Raw genomic sequence first — 27,879 nt, 5'->3', positions numbered from 1 at the left:
ACGATAGGTCGCTAACCGCACCATCAAGAAATTGAGGTCCTTATCAAAGAAAACACAATAATCGTGTATAAAGTTTGAGTCATGTATCGTAAGGAAATATAATGTATGTTTAAATATACAGGAGTATTAAAGTTAGAAGTAATATATTGTTTAAATGAATTAACAAAACAACATGAAATTATCAAAGAGATTTTGAAGGGAGTAGTATTTAAAACTAAAAAAGCGGCGACGTCAGTGTGCTTGTCAATGGTCACACTATTTTTGTATACGCCGTAGCAGAACGGCTGTTCTATTCACCATTTGTCCTCCCATTGTAGGCCTAATCCTGATTTCAAAATGTTAATTTAAAGTATTATTGCAAATGATTTTTTATTTTTACTTTTCGGATTTGGATTTGAACAATAATGATGCTTACAGAAGAAATTAGAAATTCTATTCCAGATACCGAAAAATCTCAAACTTTGTATTTTGTTTATTGTATTTAAGTAATTAACTGCAGTTTCTTTATTCAACATCATAACATGTTCATATTGACTAATTTACGACGTATGAATAGAACATTCATAAAATAATAAAAAAGTCAAAATTACACATGGCTAATTTACATAATTTGCAGCATGAATACATAATTAATTGTAAATAGCTAATTTGCATAATTAATTACTTTTTGTATATTTTTTGTTATCAAATGAAAGATCAAATGAAAAACCGCACCTTCATATCATGAGCAGTTTTCTATTGTCATTAGTTTTGCATATTATTTAGCTGTACAAACAGTTTGATTTATTAGATATATTCCATGAGATTTGTTTTTAATTTTTCTTTTTTTCTTTAATTAAATCAGGAAAGCATTTAATCTGTGATGTTTAAACTAATGCTGCTTTTTCAAGCAAGTGTCCAAATAAGCCTGCAAAGTCTCTAAATGTGCTAATTGTGTCATTATAGCCATTTATGGCAGGCTTTCATCCCATCTACAAGCATCTTGAAATTGACACTATATACATCACAATGCATTGTCCGAGTTCAGTTATGTTTTTGATTTAAAGATTAATCATGTAGAAACATTAAATAATGTGTTTTTTGTTGCACTTATTTTTGAGGTGATATTCCTACTAATAGTAACCATTCGTGAATAATATAACATCAGCTGATGTTGTGAATATCGTTGTCTTTGTCATGTATTTTTCAGCATTAACCAAAAAAGTTGCTTACATAAACGATTTACGGTACAATATGTTGTGCGTACGAATCGACCACGTATTGCTGACTATGTCAATGATCTTTTTGCTAGGTAAGTTTACAATAAAGAATAAACTTGTTTTACTCTTTTTGAAACTTTTCTTGTACCTTCTTCTTCATCATCATCAGCTTAATCATCGTACGTAGCGTTTCCATCATCATCATCATCATCATCATCATCATCATCATCATCTTAATCATCATCTTAATCATCGTAGCGTTGCCATCATCATAGGTATTGTCATTATCGTCAACATCAGATCATCAGATTGAAAGTTTTGGCATAACTCAAGGTTGCCAATTTTCAGATCATTTTGATATTTTGAAATTCATATACCCGCGCTATTTCAGGATTTCCTTGTCTTCACAATATCATTATATGACCATACTCATCACATTATTATCTCAACCACGAACAATAATTATCGTCATCTTCTTCATCATCCTTCTTGATCTTCATCATTTTGGTGAAGATGGTCATCATTATCCTCATAATGACCACCATCGTCATGGTAGTCATGATAATGATGGTCATAATAATTTTTTATCATCATCATCGTAGTCATTACCGTTATCATATTTATTAAAAAACCAATAATCATATTTATTTTTTTTTAAACAATAATACCGTCATTTTCGTAATTATATTAAAAAACCTCTAATACTTTTTTAAGTAACTCCGTTGCCTATAGTGATAACGTAGCTATTAGTTCCACATGAGGTAAAGGTCGTTATTGTTAAAATGGTCCGACTTTTAGTAATATTAAAACTGAACTAAATTGGTTTTTGACTACATCTCTGTTCGTAGAAAGATGACAGGGCTACCTTTTATTCCAAAAAGAGAAATGACTTATGTTGTTAATAAAAGAAAGCAAGAAACAATAAAGTAAGAAAGTAAGAAACATAATAAAACAAAAAGGCATAAAATAACCGAGAAAAACGTAAGTAATTGCAAGTATAGCAAAAGAAGTCCCATCCCACATCAATTTCGCCCAAATTAATGACACTTAACAAAATCCATATCCCATAAGCCCACCGGTAAAGCCCATTCCTAAAATAAAGTTGTTATTTTATAAAGTTATCATCGAGGAATGTTTTATATTCATGCATGGTATATGCACTTTTCAATCTTTGAAATAGTCAACCCTCCTCCGTGGACAGAGTGAAAAACGGATACATTTCTTTAAAAATGCATATCTTTAAAAGTTATGAGCCGATTGAAATAATTGTTTCGGTTTATTAAAGCTAACCGGTAAAGGCTTCTTTAAAATACCAACAAATACTTGATCATCGTTTCTGAAATAGGAGAAAAGAGGGCGAAATGAGGGGTCTCTTTTTTGGGGACACCTTGTATTTGATTTTCATCCAAAAAAATCCTCATATTTTCATTTTTTCTGATATAATGATATTTTCCAAAAGAAATGAATTATTACATGTATACTTAAAGGCCTATTCATAAATATCATCAAACTTTTGGCACCTTTGTTATCCTCATAGATTTGCTAACATAATGCTTAAGTCAAAAACCGAATATTAAAGAAAGAATAAGACATTACATGAATCTGTAATTTTTCTACTTAAGTAGAATAATTAGCCATATGTATTTGAATGGGGCTTTAAAGCTATATTATAACATTTCCATACAAAATAGATAAGTATTTCTTTGCCATAAAATGTCAGCTTTCACTGTCACATAAGTATATCCCCTTTTAATTTTGAGCCGAACAACTAAGGCAAAGCAGAGAAAATTGGAATTTACTACCAGCGCCGATGTCGACAATACGTATCATTCCTTTGGTTGTATTACGGTACGATCCTTTGTCTGTGTAGATCACCGTCCCGCACGATTTTTTTTCTGCAACCATAACGGGACGCAAAAATTTATAACCCATAGGAACACATAGGAAAGGGTTAGGGTTAGGGTTTAGGGTAAGTGTTAGGGTTAGGATTAGGGTTACGGTTAGGGTTTAATAAACTTTTGCGTCCCGTTAAGGTTGCAGAAAAAAATACGCGTCCCGTACGCCATGTACGACTGTGTTGTGAATGATCGCGTATGCGTTCGACTAATATTTCCATCGTAATAATAAAACGACGGTTCCTGCGTTTCTTTCAAAATCTCGGATTTTGACAAAACTACAGCACCTAAAGTCTAGATTTTTGCAGGGTATGGTGGTTTAATAAAGTACAATATACTTGTGTAAAAAAAAGGAATTTTGAAAAATGTTGAAGGCGTCCTCCTCAGATATGTTATAATATGGCTTTAAATTTGTCAATGCTGTGGTTTTCCTTATTTTATGCCAAATGATTCATTAAAAAAATCCTGATTTGCCCCTAAAAGGAACATGTCCGGCCTGAAAGTAACCCGTCCATATATTCTATGTGTAACTTTGGTTTTGATTTATTGGTAATCGGCAGCTGTTTTAGTATCTAGTTATTAATTGACAAAATGTCAGGGTGGGCAAAATTGCAAATTCCTAAAAAGTTGATTTTGTCTTGGTATGTCGGCGGTTGGTACGCAACTAATAGTTATGGTGGCAACATTTCAGGGCGTTCATCGGACGGGCTGGTTTGGGTAATTAGGCCTACACATCCGAAGACAAAGTAGCCCGTCTCAGACGGGCGGAATGTCTTTATTTTGCACACTGGTCAAAACACATAATTTGACGCACTACTGCCGTTTAATTATTCTATCAGGTACATAGTGCATAAGATGCACCAGAGTCATTATTATGATGAAAGTAACACTCTCTATTTAAAAATACATGCTTATATTGTATAAAGTTATATTTTAACACTTTGTTTCCTTTTGGTAGACTTGGTCATTTCGATTAAAGCGCATACGTGTGGGGTTGGCCAACAATACAATGGTGACCATGTTCTGAGTTGGGTTCTAGCAAATGACAATCCGTGCGATTGTACTAGTGTTATATTGGGTGGAGCTAATCCAACGACACCAAGTCGATCCTTTAATTTTTTTATTATTATTATTATTATTATTATTATTATTATTATTATTATTATTATTATTATTATTATTATTATTATAATTATTATTATTATTTTTGATTTTGTTTATTATTTTATTATTATTATTATTATTATTATTATTATTATTATTATTATTATAATTATTATTATTATTATTTTCAATTAACTGCTAAACCGTATTTTCATTTTTTTTTTGTTTATTATTTTTATTATTATTATTATTATTATTATTATTATTATTATTATTATTATCATTATTAGCACCATTGTGTTACGTTCCTCTTCAACAGGATACATGACAATTCGGCTTTATATATGAAGCCGAACTCTCTGTGACAAATTCTTTCATATCTTTAAGACGGCGGGATGATAATAAAAATATTAAATATTGAAGATCTATTAAATATATATTTATATCTTACAATAACAGGTCCTATATTGGAGCCCTGCCCTGCAGACGTAACAACTAACAGAGATCCTGGCGAACCGACCGCTCTGGTCCTATATCAAGACCCCGTGGCTACCGATAACTCAGATGATATCCCTACTGTTACCTGTGATCCTCCATCGGGAAGTGACTTTCCTATCGGGGAAAACCGTGTCACGTGCACAGCTTGGGATGGATATGGGAATAGTGACAGCTGCTCGTTTGACGTTAATGTCAATGGTATAGGTGGTCTGTTTTTACACTTTTTATAAGCGATGTGAATGGTATTTTGTATTTTGATTTGAGGTTGAAATCATAAGGGGTTAACCCACCACTAATTGCAACAGAATCACCATTCATTTCAGAAAAAACATATTTGATAACCCAACAAAAGTCCCAAAAAATCCAAGTAGGGGAACAGTGCCTAATTTGCATAAATCAAAAATGACCGCTTATACAAGGGTGGAATTTCAAAGTTAGTCAAATCTTGTTAACAACCATACCAATGTATTGCTACCATTCTACGGATGCAGTTAAAGAAAGTATAGTTTGACCGGTAACCGACATATAGTTCTTGAGATATAGGCAAAAGGGTCAAAGGTCAAATATTGGGCCCACGGGCATTTACAATTGAAATTTGGTCCAATTTTAATCCAATTGGTCTCTAATTGTTCCTTTGGCAAAAATAAATAGAAATGATAAAAGTTAAATTGTTTTGGATGTTTTGTTACATAAGTAACACCACAAAATAGGTTAAGGTCAACACGGCTCAATGGGATTTGATCTTCTATGACATGTTACCAAGGTAACAAACCACCTCAGATATGGCAAACTATTCTTTTTTTATTAAATGCTTTTGCAAGCGGAACAATATGAGACGATTTCTCTTATCAAAATCAGATCATTTTTCCTTTTTGGCCCCTTGCAGCATCCAAATTTTGACATTTGACATTTGACAATGGATTTTTGGGGACTTTTGATATGTTTTTGTGTGAGATTTGGGGAGATGGTAATGGTCGTTAAGTTTTTTATTTGACTAGTCTAATATTGATGAGCTAGCTAGGCTCAACCACGCATGATAATCAATATTGATGCAACGTTTTATAATTAAAAAACCAAATTAAGCTACCACATCAATATAAAATTTTTATCTCATGAATTGAAATTAAGTACACTTCACCGATTTTATATGTGGCCATAATGTCGTTAATGCATTTCATATGACAAAGTTATTTTATTGGATCCTTCTCGTGTATCTCGATAATTGTCTCGACTCCAGGCCTACAAGAGCACAAAAAGCATTAACATTTCTCTTAAATTGTCTCTTCTCTCGGGGTTTCAAAATAGTAACGTTTGACCAGAAGTGGGGGTTTTGGTTCATGTATATTTCATTGAGCTCAACCATTTATATGAACAGTGCTGTTCTCCTGTTCAGTATTAATTAGTCTTTATTAAAGTAAAATAAATGAGATCACATTTTTTGGAGGAAAATATTTTTCTGAATTGTTGTAATGGCGATCATGTCAAAGGATGTTTTACTGTCCAGACAAGCACTGCCTTGTAACAATCTCCTATGAGGGTCATCAATATCCAATAAAAACAAAAGAAATATACCGGTAGTAAAATATGAACAAGAAGAACGGAGCCGATGATCACTACATTCAATAAAGCGCGGGGATTTTCTATTAATGAGCCCGTTAACGAGTCACATAAAATACCAAGCTAGAGACTTGATGATTTCACTCAGACGTCCAAGAAATCTTGGGCGTGTAAAATCTTAGGCGTCTAAGGTTTAATTGGCCAGATATTGAATACGCTCAAGATGGTTGGCTGCTTGTGATTTCTGGCCCTATGATTCGTCGATTTAAGTCTACCACGAAATTCTTTGACGTCTACGATCGCATCTTCGACGTCCAAAGAAGTCGCGTATTTTCTTAGGCGTCTTTTGAAGCTTTCCACCATCCGTCATTGTCCATAGTTATAGAGATAAAACGATTACTGGCTTGATCGCCAATGACTTGATCGCAATGTAATCTTAATGGCACTCTATACATTTCAGATTTAACATGTCCTGCAAAGAAGGTAACAGATACAGAACCAGGCAAAGCATCTGTAAAAGTCTATTGGCTGGACCCCGTGCCATACGACTATACCAATTACCTGAACAATGTAGCCTGTTATCCAGCATCTGGAACCGAATTTGCAATTGGACTGTCAATAGTTGAGTGCAACGTACTTGACAAAGAAGGGACTGAGAGGGCTTGCCATTTTGAAATAGAAGTCGAAGGTGAGTCTTCAAACGAAATAACGAAGTAGACACGCCTATAGAACAGCGTCCAAGAGGTTAATTTGTCTTGAGACGGGCCTTTTTCCTAAATAGCCCTTTTGACGGACGCCTTGAAATGTTCAAGTGACAAAAAAGGACAAAATATACGATGTTTACCTTCCGTTTGGTCTTGTTTGCCACAATTATCCGTATTTTGGCCCATTTCAGCATTAAGATTGGAACTTTTTGCGCCCTTTGAGCCCAAAGGTCCCGATAAAATTATTTTGGTAACGGGTCAGCTGAACGATTTTGGAATTTTGCCCAACTTGTATCTACCCAAAGCTAAAGTATATTTTGCAAAGATTGGTCCCATACAACTCGGTTGTTTGATGTGATCATTTATTACTTTTTCTGACAAAACATTATTATAATGTTCAATTCTAGCCCTGAATAATACCATCTCACATTAATAAACTGCATATACACATATATTTCGTAGCTATATTTAACATAGATTTTCGTTTCTATATCAAATTATTCATCTTTTTCTGCTTTTCTGTGGTTATTTTAATTCTATTAAAGGAGTATTTCGTGATCTTAGCATCCTCTTTTTATGACATTTTTCAGTACTTATCCACAAAAAAAGCATATTCCCAAAATTTCAGTTGATTCCGATTTTGCGTTTCCGAGTTATGCATGGTTATGTGTATTACACTGCTCCATAGACAATACGTTGTAATTTCGTTCTGGTGCACCAGAACGAAATTCAAATTTCGCGATATCTTTGCTAAACGAATTAATCTGCAAGAAATATTTTGTACATAAACATTATGTAGCCAGAGGTTTCCAGTGATGTAAAAATCTCAACTTTTTTTGAGAAAAGTGGGGGGATGAGGCTGTGGATCACGAAATGCCCTTTTAAGCGTATATTTGTGTGCAAATTGAGGGCGCTATTTACATATATTTTAAATTAAAATTAGCCAAATAATATGAGTTATACCTTACGTTTCATGATAAAAAGTTTGTTGAAAAATCCCTTGTCATTTGTTAGTCTGTTTGCTGATGTTCTAATAACATTTTACAAGTGTCTCCCCTTGTAAAGATGCACACAAAATTTGAGATAAATAGCGCCATCATTGTTCAACTTTTCTTTAAAATGACTCGGTTTTACATGCCATAAAACAACTATGTGTACAGGTAGGTTACAGCTGAATTTTTGTTGATGTCTGACTTCTCCACGCTCTATCGAATAGCTCTTCTGACTCTTCACTCCAAACACTTTTCTTCTTGGTACTGATTATAACAGATAACGAAGATCCTGTATTGGCGTCTTGCCCTAGAAACCTAACAACCAACCGAGATCTTGCCCAACCGACCGCTCTGGTTGTATGGCAGGACCCCGTGGCTACCGATAACGCTAATGACAGCCCTAATGTTACTTGTTATCCGCCATCAGGAACTAACTTTCCAATTAGACACACCCGTGTCACGTGCACAGCTTGGGATGAGTATGGCAATAGCGACAGTTGCACCTTTTATGTTGATGTCAATGGTAAGTTATGTAATAGTTTGAGAGGGTGGATAATTTGTTTCAGCTTTGGCATGGGGTGAATGTAGGCAACAGTTTTAAAACTATTAGATGGAAATGGTCATAATATATGAATGATTTCAGTGCATTGCTTCACTGCGCCTTGAGTCTGGAGGTTACCGGTTTCAATTTTAGACGAGATTGTTTTGTCTGGGTATTGATTTGAAAAACAGAATCTGAATTCAAATGATAACATTTGTAATTTAAACCTAGACTTCCATTCACCCTAATGGTTCATTTAGACGAACCATGATAGTACTCCGTCCAAAAGTAGGTGCGTCCGGAGAAGAACATGACCTTATCACAAGTGTACTCGTTTTTGGTGCACGAGGTTTCGGTTTTAATCCCCGGCGGTGGTAACCCGCTGGAGTTTTGGCCTATGAATTTAATTTAATTGGCAACATCTGTAGATTAAATTTAAACTTACGTGGTGGGTAAATGAAGCATGAGAATACTACGTCCTAGGGAGGGGATATTAGGCCGCCGGTAATACCACTAACTTTACATCGCAATCAGTATATAGGGTGTATACCCCTGAATGTCATTTGTGAATGTCATTTGTGCCGTTCTAGCTTGATATTCTTAATATTAAATCTTATAATATTTTTTTCAGTTCCCGATTGTGTTGAAGACAGATCAGAGGCAGGCAACACTGGTCTTCGTGTTCCATGGCAGCCTTCGGTAATTCCGTACTTACCAATACACGTGAAGACGGGAGGGGCCGCTAAGATAACCGTTGAGGGGTCTGGTTTCCCAGCGATCACTGCGTTTATTGGAATCGATAACAGCGCCACATACAAAGGTATTTAACGTGCAGCGTCCAAAGGATAATTCTTGAATTAGCCCGATATGTGATTTAAAGTAACGCTGCCTTTTAATTTTTGAAATAGTTTAAGTTGGCACCAAACCATTTTTTAAGATTAACGATGTAACATATTTACGAATTCATAGTTTTCATTCTTTCTTACACGAACTACGAGGGTGGAGTTGCTCAACCGCTTAACATTATATATTAACCGTTATATACTAATATTTTTGATACCAATATATAGCTATGGGTCACGTCTGATAATAGAATAATTATAAACATTCCCGCGTAATCATGGTATTGTTGCAATGATGTCATAATGTGAGTACATCCTCGCAAGACGTTCTGATAAGGTACAAAAATATGACAATTCCACGACGATTAACACCCGGTTTTCTTCCCAATATGAAAGGCAGTGACTCCATCAATCAAACTACCAAGTTACAAAGTAGATAACGTCTCTGAGAGGAAACAAACAACCTCATGTAATCGCAAAGGTCAATTATTGCAAAATCTCACAATGTAACAAAGTGTACCCCAGTATTAACATAAACCTCATATGTAACTATTTTGTGTGAGCCGTCACAAAACATGTTCATGATTTGCATTGAAAATGGTGTTTTCTATTTTGTCATTTACACTATAGTTTGATCGGCTCGTAATCAACGGGAATGATTACCACTACGCCGAAAAGTAGACCTACGTTCAGAGTGATATAGTTGACCAGTCTGGTCTATATTGCACAAGCAAAATAAAGTAGACAAAGTATAGGGCTTGAATTGATAAGTCGTGATATTTATGACGAGATGTCACAAGACAATTCTCAAAATAAAATATATTGATATTACTCTGCGATGATAAAAGGCCCGCCGATTACGAGCTGATCAAACTATAGTTTACAATTTGAAAGGAAGTATCAACAGGTGTGTCCGGGAATTTCGAGCTGACGCAAAAAAAAAAAAAGAATATAAGAAAAATTTTCATGAGGCTCATGTAAGTGGGACTTACTTTGTACATAGGTTTTGCGTTTTATCTTTAGAATATGAGGTATTCTCGCTCAGCGACGATAACTTTGAGAATGATTTTCTTATTCATGACAGAGGTGTGTACTTGCGGAGGCCAAACCGCATCTGCAACTCTAACCTGTGATACAGGAGGGACAATCAATGTTTTATCAGCTTTGTACGGTAGGAGAGTAACTGGCTCGATTCTATGCCCTCACCAGGCGGCTGGGTATACAGAGTGTCATGCGTCTGAAGCTGCAGACTTGGAAATTGTGCGAGGTACGATAAGAGGGACAAATAATATATATGACCTATAACCTGAGTTGCATTCGTTTCAGTTTTCTGCAAAAACCGTCCAGTCCATTACAAATTCAGTTTAAAATTTATTAGTTCCTTTCGTAATTTTGCCATTAAGTGTTAGGTCCCTCTTAAGGGGACTGAATCATTTCTGCGTAATTATAGAGGGCCGGGTGATTCTCTCTATCATTATAAGATTATTTGAAGAAATCGAGGAGCCATTGGAGTAAAAAATGTAGTGTAATGACAAAAATATATTTTTGTGATTGATAAAAAAAAAAAAACGTTTTATATCAATTTTGAATTTAGCCTGAAGTCGTGAATACGGCACCTCCCGCCCCTCTTTAGGTCAGTGCTGCTTTTATTATTATGTAGCGAACCATTGTTGAAGCTATTTCACATACATGTTCAAAACATTCCAGAGAAAGAATGCTGCCATATAGTGTTGAAATATCTTTTTTTTATTTCGACTGATAATATATTGAAGTCTAAATTTTAAGGTCGAATTCCAAAAACCAATACAAAAGATTGCGACGCAGATATTTCCTGACCTATGCAATTTCATCATCGTATCAGTTTTTTCATTATTTGTCTGAGACCTTGTCTGAGAAATGTGTTCTTTGTATGTATTAAACAACAGCCGAAACACAGAATTATGAGATTTATGTTTTATATATTGTACATCTCCGTCCAACTGCCTCTGTGACCTAGCGGTAAAGACCTAGATTCAGAAACAACGAAGTAACGGATCGCTTAGTTCGAGTTCAATTGAAGCCGTGGAAACTCTTTACTTTTCATAATACATGAATGCATTCCAGAAAGTATTGGTACCCTTAATATTTTTTTTTACAGTTTACTGTTGTATTGATGATTATGGAAAGTTGTAAGTTGTTTCTGCTCACATACACGTGACGCCATTTCTCAGAAGGGCCGGGTCAATTCTTTAAATTAGGATGCCTCCCCAGTTTTGGTTTTAATTTTTTTTGTTGGGGGGTGATTTTGAAATCATTTCAAGGTAAACATGGGACATCTTAGGTCAAGTAAGAAAAGTTTATAATCCAACATTTAAATGTTTAAAGCATTTTGTGTTATTGGGTAAAGACCTAGGCTACTACGTGCACTGAATTCATAATGCATGCGATACATGCAGACAACACCATCAAAACTATTTAGTTTAAAAAATGTGTCATACATTTCCAAAAAAAAATTATATCATAATTGGCCAAACGTTTTTCTACAGCTAGGAAACCCAATGTTTAACTTTGTTTTAATTGAACTGCAACAATTGATGATATGAATCCACCTCGAGATAATTACGTATAGTTTTTGTGACCAAAAAAGTTTTCCTCTCGATAAACGGCACTAAGCATGCTAACATGGCTAAGTAGAACTGCTTATAATAATCGTAGGCCTATAGTCAAACACTTTCGCCAATGGTGTCAAACGCTTCGTTTTAACCATGCTTTAACATGTTTAATAAATCCTCTTTTAGGTCATTCGAGTCAGGTGAACATAGTGAAAGCTGAAAATTCCTCACTTTATGTTACTTGATAACTCTTTGGTCCAATATCTTTGCAGAATGGGTGTCTTTCTTACACCCGTTTATGACCAAAATACACCAAATTAGAATTAGGCTAAGAATTGTAAGGCTTCATTAAGTCTTTTATTGTTTCTATTATGGACATTTCTTAGGTAACTTTTTTTGCAGTGAAAACTTTCCTGCGTAAACAGGTAATTCCTTTTTTGTGGCCATATGCGTACACGAACGCTGATCCGGCATTAGATCGCGCTTGTATGCCAGCGCCTTGGTAAGCACCAAAATATCCATGTACGCAATTGACTACGCATGGTGTCGCAGAAAAAATGCATTTTTGACCAATTTTGGTCAATTTCCGCGAAAACGAGGTCCGGTACCCCCAATTTTACAGAGCTTTTTCTTTTTCATAACATACGCTCGTATATAAAATTAAAAAAATTTCGTCTCGACAATTTTTTATACAACGCAAAAGGTGGTATATTTTGGGCAAATTGCTGATTTTGCCATTGAAGTGTACAGAGAAAGTGAGGTCCGGCACCCCCTGTTTTTTTTCCTGAATTATTATCTACACATATTAACGTACAAAATATGTCAATTTAAAAAAAATTGGTCGATAGGTTTAGTAACGACGGTAAAACCTTAAAGATATACTTGTTCAAGTTAATTAAGGTCGTCAAGGGCCATTCTCGGTCAAATAAGTTATATCTTTTAGCTTTGTAATTAAACTTGATCAAAATATGCCTCTGCAATGAATTTTACAAGGTAATTTGAAGGTCATCACGGGTAATCTAAGGTAAAATAATTAAACATTGTAGGATTTTGGATACAACTTTGTCACAATGGAAATCAGTGAGAGAATAAAATATAAGGTAATTTTTAAGGTCATTAGGGGTCATCTGAGTAAAGATATATGGATAATTTGTTATTATTTACATCATTTACTGTACGTGGTGCCGTCCCTAATTAATTGCCCATTACAAAGTAATCTCTTTACACAAAATAATTCAATTTCAATGCAGGCAATACACAATGGTAGCCGTTAAATATCTCGTGTCAAATGACGACATCTCAGGTGCACTCACAAAGGCTTATGGGATTTACCGAAAAGTTCAATCTCATATTTATCCAAGTCAATCACCTTTGAACAATCATCTATTCCTCTTTGTTTTTTCAAGGACGCTGTGAAGGAATGACATCGTGTACCGTGTTTGCCCATAGTTCCGTCTTTGGAGATCCATGCCAAAACATATTTAAGTATCTGCGAGTGACCTACCAGTGTTCGGGAGCATCAGGTGTAGTCAGCTCACCAAGTGATGCATATGGTAAGTAAACCCTTTATGGTAAGTGAACGCTTATATGGTAAGTGAACGCTTATATGGTAAGTGAACGCTTTATGGTAAGTGAACACTTTATGGTAAGTGAACGCTTATATGGTAAGTGAACGCTTATATGGTAAGTGAACGCTTATATGGTAAGTGAACGCTTTATGGTAAGTGAACGCTTTATGGTAAGTGAACGCTTATATGGTAAGTGAACGCTTATATGGTAAGTGAACGCTTATATGGTAAGTGAACGCTTATATGGTAAGTGAACGCTTATATGGTAAGTGAACGCTTATATGGTAAGTGCACGCTTATATGGTAAGTGAACGCTTATATGGTAAGTGAACGCTTATATGGTAAGTGAACGCTTATATGGTAAGTGAACGCTTATATGGTAAGTGAACGCTTATATGGTAAGTGAACGCTTATATGGTAAGTGAACGCTTATATGGTAAGTGAACGCTTATATGGTAAGTGAACCCTTTATGGTAAGTGAACCCTTTATGGTAAGTGAACGCTTATATGGTAAGTGAACGCTTATATGGTAAGTGAACGCTTATATGGTAAGTGAACGCTTATATGATAAGTGAACGCTTATATGGTAAGTGGACGCTTATATGGTAAGTGAACGCTTATATGGTAAGTGAACGCTTATATGGTAAGTGAACGCTTATATGGTAAGTGAACCCTTTATGGTAAGTGAACGTTTTATGGTAAGTGAACGCTTATATGGTAAGTAAACGCTTATATGGTAAGTGAACGCTTATATGGTAAGTGAACGCTTATATGGTAAGTGAACGCTTATATGGTAAGTGAACGCTTATATGGTAAGTGAACGCTTTATGGTAAGTGAACGTTTTATGGTAAGTGAACGCTTATATGGTAAGTGAACGCTTATATGGTAAGTGAACGCTTATATGGTAAGTGAACGCTTATATGGTAAGTGAACGCTTATATGGTAAGTGAACGCTTATATGGTAAGTGAACGCTTATATGGTAAGTGAACGCTTAAATGGTAAGTGAACGCTTATATGGTAAGTGAACCCTTTATGGTAAGTGAACCCTTTATGGTAAGTGAACGCTTATATGGTAAGTGAAATCTTTATGGTAAGTGAACACTTATATGGTAAGTGAACACTTATATGGTAAGTGAACGCTTATATGGTAAGTGAACGCTTTATGGTAAGTGAACCCTTTATGGTAAGTGAACGCTTATATGGTAAGTGAAATCTTTATGGTAAGTGAACACTTATATGGTAAGTGAACGCTTATATGGTAAGTGAACGCTTTATGGTAAGTGAACGCTTATATGGTAAGTGAACGCTTATATGGTAAGTGAACGCTTATGGTAAGTGAACGCTTATATGGTAAGTGAACGCTTTACTAAAGGAATTGACCAATCCTCCACATGGAGTATATACTGATACTGTATAGTTGGTACCAATGAATAGCTATTTATCAAGAAATGACAACAAAATTAATAATAGTATCCAGGTGACGTCACTGTGAACATATAAAGTAATTGCGTCATTACAAAAGTGTCCCAAAACAAAGGACAATAATTGATTTTGACAATCAACTCGTAAGACATCAGTTTTGAAGTCAATATCCCTTAGAGTTTGATTGTGTGTTCATACCTTTAAAACTGGCAACGGAACTCTACAAGGAACATGTATTAATTTACATGCTAATGCTTTCGAGAACATCTGTTCTCATTATCAGGCACAATAATTTATAAATCTTGGGCAAGTCTCTTCAACAATCTCTATTGAGTATTGAGGTTGAGTCTTTTTCTGGATGAAAATAGATTAATTAACCCTACGGCTGTGAGTGTTGTTTTCACATCTATCCAAGATTAAATCGAATTAAATCAATGGAGATTGTAGAAGAGACTAGTCTAATTACTAGAACTGTCTCCTACAAACTTGGCGAAAAATGTTGCCACACCTGAGCGTTAATTGGCCAACATCCTGCCCCGCTCCCCTATTGCAATGTTGATTTGGACAAAATCGTCGTCATTTCTACATTACAGTCTCCCAACATTGAAAAATGGGGGGTGGGGAAGGGGCGAGTGTAAGCTGAATGTACATTTGCAACTATTATACAAAAATAATACGCAACTACCATAATATTTGGCTCCGATTGCGTGCTTTTAACACCAGAACGTGCAGGTGAATTTACGCCAAGGTTGTAGCAACATTGATAACACTTTCTTTTTATGTTGTGTTGATTTTCTTTGTATTTTTCTGTTGACAGGTATAAACTTCTGGATTTATCACTTTATCAATTTTGTAGGAACACAAATTAAAGACCGCCGCCGGGTCTCAATAATAACACGATGCAAACGGCCAGAGTTACATGCGGCCTCAGATCAGGAATATATTAAACTGAATCACATATTTGATATTTGACCTAGGGTAAAATAATTATTTTCATAATTGGTTTCAAATAATTCGTAAGGTATAGACTGATAGACTCGCCAAACGGCACGGATAATCATTTCGATTGTTATAGGATTTTACAGTTTAGTTCTTTGAACATATTGCAGCCCTGTCAAAAATATTGAAAAGGGATCTTTTCTTTGCTATTTATTTACATTTTGTGATTTATAATTTTCAATTCAGGTACTGGAAATGATGCTAAGATCTTACTTCAAAATCCTATGGGAAGCCTGCTAGAGTCGGTGTCACTGAATGTGGTACGCCTATCAGAATCTGCCTACACATACCTTTACATAATGATTGACTTGAATGGTTTCCATATCGGTTACGAAGGTCAGGATCCATTCATTTCCATACAAGTAAGAAAATGAGAGACAACTTGATATTAGAGAAAGATAGCGGGGGGCTTGGAGAGTGACACCCGACAGATGCATATAGAGGCCCTGCATTCTTTTATCGATTGGCTCCAAACAAAGGATTTGAACCGGTGTCCTTCACCGTAGTTATGGCGGAGTGCAGTCCATTCAATCAAATGTTGTCATCAACCTATTTGGTCGTAGTGCAGGGTTATGTGTGTGAGACGAACTGTCACGGTAGATTGCAATCATGCTTTTGTAGAATGCATTTGAGTAGTCCGCCATATTTACGGGATGATACGTCACATGCAAGGCCTCTATAGATCAGACCAGAGACAAAGTCTGAACTGTAAATGTATGAATGGCAATGCGGGGTATTCGGGGTCGATGGGGGCATGAAGTGTATGGTGCTGTGCGGTGCGGTTTGGTTCTTTGTGTTTGTTTGATTTCTGATAACAAGTTCTATGTTTCTAAATAATTAGCTACACACAGTCAGCACATAATTAAGGTTGTACTTCTCGAAAAATGACATTATAATCCAAAGTGCGTTTTCATTTCGATATCATGTTTTGTTTTTCTTAATTTGAGTTATAAGTTATTATGCAGTAAGAATTAATGAAAGTAAAACAGATAGACATATTCAAAAGTTGTATATTGGTTTTTACACATCATGGAAGTCATGAGTATACATGACAATAATCATGATCACCAATCTTTTAACAATGTCTTCCTTTCATCGGTTTTAATTTGGTTATTTCTGTATCATTTTCATTTGATTTGCCTCAATTTCAAGAAATCACTATGGTTACCTTAATTTTCGACGTCGACCTTCATTTTGGTTATATGATTTGTTAACTGCTACCTTATTTATTGTGTTGCTTGTACTTAGCTTAGCCTATCACAGAATTTTTCACAGCATATCACACCAACATTTTCAATTGTACAATATACAGGGAGACTTTGAGATATCCAAAATTACTTCAGTGGTTCTTGAAAGTTCAAAGCTGTGTTCATGTGAATCGGACCCATCGTGCACTGAGACCGTAGATGCTGATTGGAAAATCGGCTTATGTGAATACGGTAAGTTCAAATCCTCTTCAATTATACTATGTTGCGATGTTTATCTATTTTTTTTCAGTATTGTGTTCTTCTCGACCTTTTTAAAGTTTCTAATGTGGTCGTCAGAAGAAAAAATGGTACTGTCAATTACCTGTAAAATTAATTCAATGTGGCCATTCATCCGGTAAGATATATTCTTGGATTTGATAGATATAGCAGACCCGCCTCCAATTCTACTATTTTTGTTTTCCAAATCGATATAACAATATTCAGATTTCCTTTTACAAATTAAGCGTACTGCTAGCCGTCCAGCGCGTATTATTTTGCATAAGGTCCAATGCACACGCTTGACGTCGCGCACGTATAGGCGATGGTTAACACTGTCAAAGGAACCTTGGTAAAATTTATAATATAGGTTCCTCAGTAGGTCAACATTATCTGGGTGTTAGGACAATCCTTGCATAACGAATAAGCCTACGGTGATAGATATTACACTCATTTGCTGACTTTCTTAGAAATGGGAGGTCCGATCAAGTTGAGATATAATGTTCTGGTAATATGTGCCGCTTACTGTAACTTTTTTGTTTATTTTGTTTCTTTTTTAATTTAGAGAGTTGCCAGTATCAACTTTACAAGACAGAGGGTCTGATTAATGATGAACAAATCACAGCATCTGGTGTTACATCTCCCAACCACAGTCCTCAAAATGCTAGATTGTATCCCCAAGACACTCCTGAGAATGCACAGGCATGGTGTGCTGCCACCAACGACGGTAATCAATGGATCCAAGTGAACCTACGTGTCATTACGAGGGTTTATGGTGTGATAATCCAGGGAGCAAATGGAATTACAGAGCAATGGGTGACAAAATTCAAAGTGCTGTATAAGGATTATGGTCAAGAATGGGCATACGTTCAAAGGCAGAATATCCTGGAAGATATGGTAAATTGAAAAAAAAAACATATAAAAATAAACAGATAGATATCTTGTTTAAATCGAATATACCGGCATGAATGTGACACGTCCAACGACTGACTAACGTTAATTTTTATAACCAAATCAGTTCAAAACTGCCATTAGAACGGCATTCGCAATTATGATATATTTAACCACTTTTTTCAGCCAAAGCGATGGTAATAGCTCCTTTCATATGGAAAGGTTTCTATACAAAAACGATTCTCTTATAAACCATCTATGCACAGTTTCCACCTCGAACACATTTTCGTCCAAAAGCTTCCAAGCAAGCAGTGAGTTGTTTCAACACAGTCTCTGAAAAATGAGCCTCTGGGAATGGTTTTTTTGTCAAAACCGCAAGTGTTCCTTTCATCCAATCAGAATTTTTTTATATCGAACGAAAGCTAACACTTCCCCCTAAAAACGCCTTTTCTCATTAGGTCAACAGATAAATCAGTTCAATGTTGAGAGCAAGTCGAATGTGGTAAATCTGTTGAAAACGACCTATCCCTGCACAATTTTTGAACAAAATGTAGGTTTTAAAAGTCCAAACTTCAAGTGTTCCTCAAACTATTTCCAAATTGTATGTCATTAAATGAAAGAGCACAAGAGCACATTTATATTGTCCATGTACTAGCCTCATTAAAATGAGCAATGGCCAATTCTCTTTAAATTGCAAATCTTTTGCAAAGAGTTACTATTTTACCTGTTTTGTCATACGGTTGTAAATTCTATGAACTATGACTTTGCTAACCAGTAGACTTCGGTTGTATATATAAATGCGCATTTATAAATGCGCTCGTGACCAGATGGCCAGCGGCATATTTGCATTACGTCACTGTCAATCACTGAAATGGCGACCATTGAAGGAGTGGCTACAGATGTGACCTTGTTTCGTGGCTAGCACTGGCAAGGAACATTGGCTGGAGGTTCGATGCTATAAATTTGCAAGGATAAATCATGGATATCGAAGGATCATGATTATTACACAGCACCCCCCCATGTACACACATAACTAATGTTTATTTATTTTATTTATTTATTTATTTATTTATTTATTTATTTATTTATTTATTTATTTATTTATTTATTTATTTATTTATTTATTTATTTATTTATTTATTTATTTATTTAATTATTTATTTATGTACTTAGGCGACGAAAAACGAACAATTTTGAACAAATTGGGCAACAAATTTTTCCTGTACAAATGAACGCCGACCCCAAATTTCGGAAATTTCAGGGTAATTTTTTTTTTTTATTTTCTCAAATTGAAATTTATTTACAGATTTTTGTGATTTTTGGGTTATTTAAAAAATGAAAAAATACCAACCGACCGACCGACCCTACTTGAAAGGTCCGTCTGCCCGTCGAACAGGGTTTCTTTTTTTCTCGCCTTACTTATAATTTTATAAATATTATTTGCCCGCCCCCCCCCCTTTTTCCCCCAAAACCACCCTCCCCCCTTTTACACTCATAAATTAATTGTTTTTTGCTAACTTTTCCCTTTCGTGTAAAGTAAAACTTTATAAGCCGGTTGAATCAAACTGAACAAAATTGACGTATACAATTACAATATAATACCATGACAATAATGTGTATGACGAGATCTAACTTACTAGCTGAATAAACCTCAAACCATGCATCACATACGTGATTGTACGTCAATATGTCATATAACGTATGAGCGTGATGTATAGTATACGAGTCTTCCTCAACATCTTCCAGCCGGGATGATTAGATCATGTACAGTCATCTACGTGTTTATACTCTAAATTGTACGTCAATATGGTCAAAGGGTGTACAGATCACCGATTTAGCATGGGGGACACAAAAAGGTGCTTAAAAACACATTTTGAATTAGTTTTTTGTCAATTTTTGATGTGAGCATCTGTGATGTGAGCGAGCGAATGAGTAAGTTATGGTTGGGGAGGTCGGGCGGGGACATCTAGCCTATTAGTTCGAGAGGGTCATTATTCCGAAAAGGGCTAAAGTTATAGTTTCGTCAATTGACGTTAAAATTAGAGTTAAAATTAGGGTCAGGGTTATTGTTCAGTGGCGGCACTATGGGGGGGGGGGGGTATTAATCGTGACTCCCAAGTAAATAAATCCATGACCCATTCCTACCAAAAAAATGACAGCCCCCTAAGTTCCCTATATCATCACGTGCTAAAATTATCAAGTAACATCATCGGCAGCTACTCAGTTCTGACCTTAATGCCAGTAAGAATCACATTTCGTCATCAATATGGCCAATTGCCACGCCCATTTAGCACGGAAATAATGAAATATAAGTTTTTAAATCAGCTATATCTAGCTTTTCCGTCATTAATTGTTTTTTTCCGTGATGGAAAAACCAAATAAAGAGTTTATGTTTCGGGTCAAATTATTTTCCCCTTTGCAATCAATGCCACTATTTTGCAAAAACAATTTTCCTTGTAACATGTCATTTTCGCCTGTACTTTTGCGTGTGGAATTTGTGCACATCCGGGTACCTTACATCGTCGAACACGGTATGGCGACTTGTAGATGTCACGTGCGCATTTATATATATTCCCGAAGTCCACTGCTAACGAGCGCTTACAAATTGATATGAGTTAACCAGTAGCATACTCCAAGTTACGGTGAGACCGGCAATAGTCCCTTTTTAGGAATTATATGACTACAATCAGTATGCTTCGACTATATTTATGAATACGTTTTTATAAATACGCACGTGACCCATGGGCACGACATACTAAGACCAGCAAGCCTGACCAAATCCTCATGCATTGACCACCATACAGAAAAGAATAGGAACTCTGTAGATAAATAGCATCAAATTTAAGTATTAATATTGAATATTGAACTTATTACACATGTGGGGACTCCAAATCGGTAATATGTTATCAAAAAAAAAACCATTTTGAAAGTATTTGACGACGGAAAAATATTCAACGACGGAAATGTTACAAATATGATCACAAAGTTGAACAAAATAGACAATTTTGCTGCACAGTAGTCTTAAATTGTTCAGCCTTTGCATTAGAATGTAAAGGAAGACCACCCGCTATATAGAAGGTCACTTCGAGACTTACTGTCTACAAGCTGTTACGACAGCACGGAGGTGGTCACGTGCGTATTTATAAACACATATTTATAAATATAGTCGAAGTATACTGACAATAGGTGATTCCCCTGACAATTCAAAATATAGAGATGTCCTTGTTCGTTGCTCTTGGTACTGTTTAAATACGCACTCGGTATACACCTTGATTTTGGGTATAACCTAGTATACTTGAAATAGTATGAAACTGAAAATATTTATGTCTTATTTTATTCTGCTAAATAGAGAATTAGGATGTAGTATATTCCATGCTTTTGTTTTTGATTGTCATTCCTGAGCGGTACACAGTAAAGCTGAATTTATACTCGATCGCCGAGCGATGCGATTAATCGCTTTTGAAAAAGCGATTTGCAATCGCCGAATTTTGCGATGCATCGCTCGTCGCTTTTGCATTTATACTTATCACGGCGATAGCGATTGCAGACGACAATTAAAATATTCTAAATGCCACAAAATACATTTTTAAAACATGAGTTGCTGTCAATAATTATTGCTTTGAATTAATTTATCACCAAAAATTAAAAATCGAGAAAGGTAAATTAATTAGCAAAATAATAGATCCAGTTGGTTGTATATGATTGGTTGACGCATTCACGTGTCAAGCGATATCGCTGGGAAGTTGAGATTTCTTCAACTACGTCGTTTTTGCCTCCGCGATTTGAATCGATTGATCGGCTTGACGCTCTGGAAATGTAAGTAAACATTGAGCATGCGTGAAAATCGCTTTTCTGCAAAAGCGATCGAGTATAAATTCAGCTTAACAATAGTTTGGTTATTAATAATGTGACACATTATGTTATTTAGGTCTTTGATGGCAATACAGACAAGGACACCGTAGTTACCAGACTGTTTGCGTCACCAGTACGAGCAACTATGATCAAAATACAACCTATCGAGTGGTATGGTCATATCTGCATGCGTTTTGATCTCATAGGATGCGAAGGTGAGGTCAGGGTAAAAAAAATAAAATATGTAAGGAAATGACGGGGACTTGTAATTTGTGGATAATTACATATTTCCTTCCTCGTGCATACCACTGTTGGTATTACATGCCCCAATACGTGTGCATTAATGACTTAATCCCTGTTTCATACAATCTTAGATAGCGAGAACCAATCAGAGCAATCGTTAGACAAAAAATCCAAACCATGCATTAATTGTGTCTAATTTCGTACTACGCGCAGTGTTTTCGCGCGCGTTCGCGTCTCGTAGGCTTGATTCATTTTTCGGGCGGGTTGATGCATTTATATTTGGTTCTATTTTCCATTATTTGTAGTGATAATTTGGTTATAAAAACAGCAAATATCACGTGTTTGTTTTCTTCTCGTGTATGAAATAGGTTAATGAACTTGTATTACTTGTTGCTCGAGAAATTAGACAACATAATGCACTTGCGCTGATGTTGATGCGTCTAATGCACTCCCCCATCAGCGCGCGTGCATTATTTTGTCTAATTTCTCTTCCAACAAGTAATACGCGTTCATTAACCTATAAGTATTCCCAGCTTACGATCCCTAGCAGTGCCCCACAATTACCTGAAGAGTGTTGTTGATTAATTCATTAGATGTGCACTACTGGCTTTCTCTACCAGCCAGACATATGTCCTAATCTGCAAGATTCCGATTGGGACCGCCTGCCCAGGTACATCATCGCCAAGGTACCTGACTGGTACACAGAAAGTACCTACATAGTACCAATGCTGCTATTGCACAGGAACCACCAACAATTATGGTACTGTACTGTTACTACACTAGTACTCCCCAGGTACCTGTGCAGGCGGCCCCAATATGAATCTTGTAGTGTCGTCCTAATCTTGGCGACGATGTAATACAAATGTGCAATTTTTTCATGCTTAAAAGGCGCCGTGTCTAATTCGGTGCTAAAGCATTATCGGTACCCTGATATGTTTGCATTACGTACATTAATAATAATTTAAAACAAATCGGGTCACCGATATCGCTATAGGACCAAAGCAAACGCGGTGCCTACATATTTCATTTGTTTTTCCTCTTTGGCATAGATCCTGATTGGCAATTGGTATTTAAAGCTGTATCCGGTATTGCCACAGAACCATTGAATAGTGCCAACGGATTTGATGAGTATGATCCTTACCAAGTATGGAAGAGACCCGAACCTTTAAACGAGGATATAGCCGAAGCACGTCTACTCACGTCTAGCTTTCAAGGACATTATAAGAGTTCCTTCGCACTCAACTGGGGAGACGAGAATATTAATAAGGTATACTTATTCCGATATTTCAGGATTGCTAATTGGGTACCAATTGAATACCCGTGTGGAAGAAGGGCCTAACTCCTTTTTTTTTTACAAAAATGAGTTAGACCCAGCATTTTATTGCCAGACTGTTCTTCCCTGTGTGTGACAGATGAGCCAAAATCCACTCTCTAAATAGTCTTCCACGTACACTTAATTATGGTTTTCATGGAAGAAAGGCCCAACTCCATGGAGTTGGGCCCTTCTTCCACAAAATATTACGTTAAAGAGGAATGTTTGATCATTTTTGTTCATCCATGAAATGTGCTTCATGTAATATGTTAGCAAGAAAGTTTATTGCAATAAACTTTCTTGCTAACATATTACATGCTTCTACTTGTGCAATTAATGGATAATTATCAAATTTCTGTAGCTATTTTAACACATCTGCTTACGGAACTGGCACTTGCAGTATATTAGTGGAGGAAGGGCCCAACTCCAGCTCGTATTCAGACCTTTACTGTTGCCATGGAAACATCATATATAATTTCGAATGTATGTACTATTGCATGTTCTTGTATTGAAGGTACAATGAAAAAAAAAACATTCTGTCTATAAAACTTTTCCAATTATAAAGTTTTTTCTTAATATCTCAAAAATACTTTTGATGGAGTTGGGCCCTTAACTCCACTCAGATATTCAATTGCATTCTGTTCCTACATGCTTTGAACCAATAAACTCCAGTCGCATATACCCGGGACGGGTCATATGCAGTCTTTATCACATAATTATTTAACCAGTTGCTTAAATTGGGGAGGGCCAAGTTGTTTAAATTGGGGAGGGCCAAGGATGGCCTCTTCAACTTGCGTGAGGGTGGCGTGGTTTAAAGAATTCGTTTCAGAAATTTCTCCTGAAATAGATTCAAAATAGTTTTTTCGATGTGCACATGTATATCTGTTTATATGTTCAATTCAATCAACAAACAAACAATCATTACCATCATTATCATCAACTTGATCACGATGTTGAATCCTGAGCCACCCATTAAAATGATCGCTATTTTAAGTCAACCGCATGTTGGGTGTACCATCATTCCAAATCATGCGTGATCCAGTTACCAAGGAGTACCGAATAGAATATTAGTACTTCATTTCATTATTACTTGACATTTAATGACATTTTCAGATTAAGGTTGTATTGTTGGATGATATCGGTGTGGAGTTGGTGACGCTTTTGTTTGATGGAACGGATTCAACCAGTTTAGATTGGTTTTCAAAGGACCGCTTACTCTCATCACCTTATGATGATATTCATAGTGAACCTCAAAATTATTTCTCAATAGAAGGGTGAGTGGTGGAATAAAGACTGTCTAAATCGGTTGTGGGGCCACGGGATCATGATATGCATCTCCACTCCCAAAGTTTTCCCCCAAGCCCCGTCAGAACACAAAATCGCTAATAATTGCAAAACATTGGGTGCATTTTTGCCTCTTTAATTTTGCCCCTACAAATCCTAGTGCCGCAGCTGAATAATTACTTTTAGGCCTATGTAACATAATGCCTCAAAACTAGAAACATGTCGGCAAGCCGTATTTATGATATAACGGCCTTTTACAGATACACGTGTTTGTGTTTTGTGAGTTGTGTTTCGTGACTTTCTAATGTTACAAATTTTCTATGTAGAGCTGACAACATAGGAAGGCAATGGTTTATAAATAGGAAATATGAATCCTGCGCTGGAGATAATGGTTGGATGCTTATAGTTTACATATTTTCTCCAGCATGTTACTGGGAAGAGGAAGACCCATCTAAACCACTTTTTTCTCTACAGTTTGAAACATACTTACACAACTTGGGCCGATGCGACTGGTAAGATCAATAATATTATTTTGATTTTCGTATACTGACGAACAACGGATTATTAAAACCCGTCCCTATATAACCATGAGTCTTGAGTCTTGAGATAAATACTCCATAATTAAGCTGAGCTGACGCTGCAGCTTGTCCTTGGAGGGCGTACTTTGCAAAAGTGCCTCGGGTGCCCAAAAATTACATTGGTGCAAGTAAAAAAACATGGCTGCCTACAGCTTCTGATGGGTGGAGGTGGGTAGCATCTCCATCAGCACTGGAAGGACCAGCGTTTGAAACTGTCTGATAGAAGGTGCTTGAACCACTGTGGTTGGTAGACGATTCCATATGGGTATGGTTCGGACAAAGAACGAATACTTGTAGGTGTTCACACGAGATTGGATGATCTGGTAGCATTAGATGTGACGGTGACTTTGCCAGGAAGGTCGATAGTGTATAATACAAAGGGATGGTATTTGTCTGCAGTAGATCACTATGAGGAAATGCCAAAACTATGACAGTACTGAACTAGGCTTTATATCTTTACGTCTATGTCTGTGTCTCTGTTCGTGTGCTTTTTTTTTAAACGGCTGTGCGCTACATTTCGTCGGTCGCAACACATAGTGGCGTAGAGTGATTTTCCAAACTTTCTGTTTCACATAGTGGCGTATAGCTTTAGAGCTAACTATTATCCTATAACAGTTATTCCTTGTTAACTATTAAAGACACAGTTTAATAGTTTGAACCTTAAACTTCAATTTCAAATGGAATCGGGCCACTGAGAGATAACAGTGGAGAAGTATAGACCCTGTTACTAGTAGCATATCCTTCAAAAACGGTTTGTTCGGAAACGTATTTTGTCCTTCACGTACGCCACTATGTGCTGCGACCGACGATTTGTGTTATAAGAGTGCCAATTTAGTAATCTGCCGTGAACATGTTTGGTTGCGTAGGTAGATTCGAAGCTTTCGTTTATGGTTTTATTCGACATAGCGAAATTTACTTTAGACATGGCAAAAACTCGACATAACAAAACTTCGACACATTTGACTGTGATCTTTGTGCATACTGAAGATTTGCGTGCCGAAAATTTATTTGTGTGCTCATGCTGAACTATTATGACAAAGATTGTGTGTTTGATTGTTTTTGATATTGTTTTCTGGGGTTTATCACCATAATTAAACAAAACAAATTCTAGCATTGAATAAATAAACACTACTAATTATTTTTATTATTACAATTTCTTTCACAGGTGTAGGAGAAGCCAGCCTATTTGCTATATTTGTCCACACGCATAGCAATTAAAAGGAACGAAGAAGAAATCTCTTTCATTGTGCTTGAGATAACTGAAACAAATCTGCTGTACTAGTTGGATTTCTGGTATCATTTCTTCTCTGAAAATGTATACTATTATGCACATTTCTTTATAACTTTTAATGATACAATTTAACACATATTAGCGATGATTGACAATACTGATCTTGACGTTTCTTGTGGCGTGACACGGAAAAATAAAGTCATTGACATGAGATGATTTTTCTTGCCACGCCAATACCCGAAATGTGCAGGCCCCATGTGTTTGTAAAGCAAATGCCTCTTCTTGCCTAGCTACTTCTATGTTTTTATCACGTGTCACTTGTCACGACATTTGTTCGGGTGCAAATTCGAACCACTTGACACGAAATTTGCGTGTAAAGGCGCTGGACACGAGGTTACGGGCGTCGCGTGTATGGTGGCAAACGTAGATTGAATACCTTTGAACAATTAAGTACGAATATAGGCATAATAGTCCGAATATAACTTCTCCACAGAAGCTTGTTTTTGATATATTTTGCCTTTCAAGACCAGCAATTTCAAATATGCTTATTGGACCAAAAACAACGTCAAACCCACTAGTAACCAAACTATATATACATTGTATAATATAAGAACGTTATTATAATTTAGATTGTTAAAAAAATATCAGTATCAGTTACTGCAAGTTTCATGCTACACATCCGTATAGGATGGCAACAATCATCAGACTGGTATAAAACAAGTCCATTACAACAAAAAAATATTTTTCTTAATGATCTATATTATATTTCCAATATCTAACCTACCTAATATTTAAGGACATTGAAGCTAATATAATTATGTTTGTTTGTTATTTGCATTATTCAAAATCTAGAGGTGATCTGATTTACCTCTGTATTGCGCAATCTACATATTTTCTTAATATTTACAACTAAACCCGGAACTAAACACAGAAAGGGATAACATTATAGTGGAACTGACATTTACATAAATAAATGAAATATATAGTATTCTGTACACTCAAATACTTTACCTTTTCCTATTGTGTATAAATAATATTGTTTACACACCATTTGTATAAAAATAAAAAAGGTACACAATAATAAGAAAGCTTTATATAACAAAAGTATGTA

At 35.9% G+C, this 27,879-nt stretch overlaps 1 protein-coding gene across 1 annotated transcript; it reads left to right on the top strand.

The window, feature by feature from the left end:
- Positions 1-1,269: 1,269 nt before the first annotated feature.
- Positions 1,270-27,834, top strand: LOC140139003 (uncharacterized). Its single transcript, XM_072160784.1, has 15 exons — positions 1,270-1,291; positions 4,658-4,894; positions 6,714-6,941; positions 8,227-8,472; positions 9,122-9,310; positions 10,417-10,599; positions 13,330-13,476; positions 16,101-16,276; positions 17,227-17,353; positions 17,943-18,274; positions 22,197-22,335; positions 23,413-23,630; positions 24,789-24,949; positions 25,286-25,471; positions 26,703-27,834. Exons 1-15 carry the CDS (start codon positions 1,270-1,272, stop codon positions 26,746-26,748), a joined length of 2,637 nt encoding a protein of 878 aa, XP_072016885.1. The 3' UTR covers positions 26,749-27,834.
- The last annotated feature ends 45 nt before the right edge of the window (positions 27,835-27,879 follow it).

The sequence above is a fragment of the Amphiura filiformis genome, chromosome 18 (assembly GCF_039555335.1).
Source record: "Amphiura filiformis chromosome 18, Afil_fr2py, whole genome shotgun sequence".
NCBI classification, from domain to species: Eukaryota; Metazoa; Echinodermata; class Ophiuroidea; order Amphilepidida; family Amphiuridae; genus Amphiura; species Amphiura filiformis.
This window is presented reverse-complemented; position numbering and strand designations above follow the sequence as displayed.

Bases quoted from the DNA above. Each gene is read 5' to 3' on its own strand.
- LOC140139003 (XM_072160784.1), top strand. From the start codon at position 1,270: ATGTCAATGATCTTTTTGCTAG. The intron at 16,277-17,226 runs GTAAGAAAATGA...TACAATATACAG, and splicing joins ATCCATTCATTTCCATACAA to GGAGACTTTGAGATATCCAA. The intron at 18,275-22,196 runs GTAAATTGAAAA...TATGTTATTTAG, and splicing joins AGAATATCCTGGAAGATATG to GTCTTTGATGGCAATACAGA.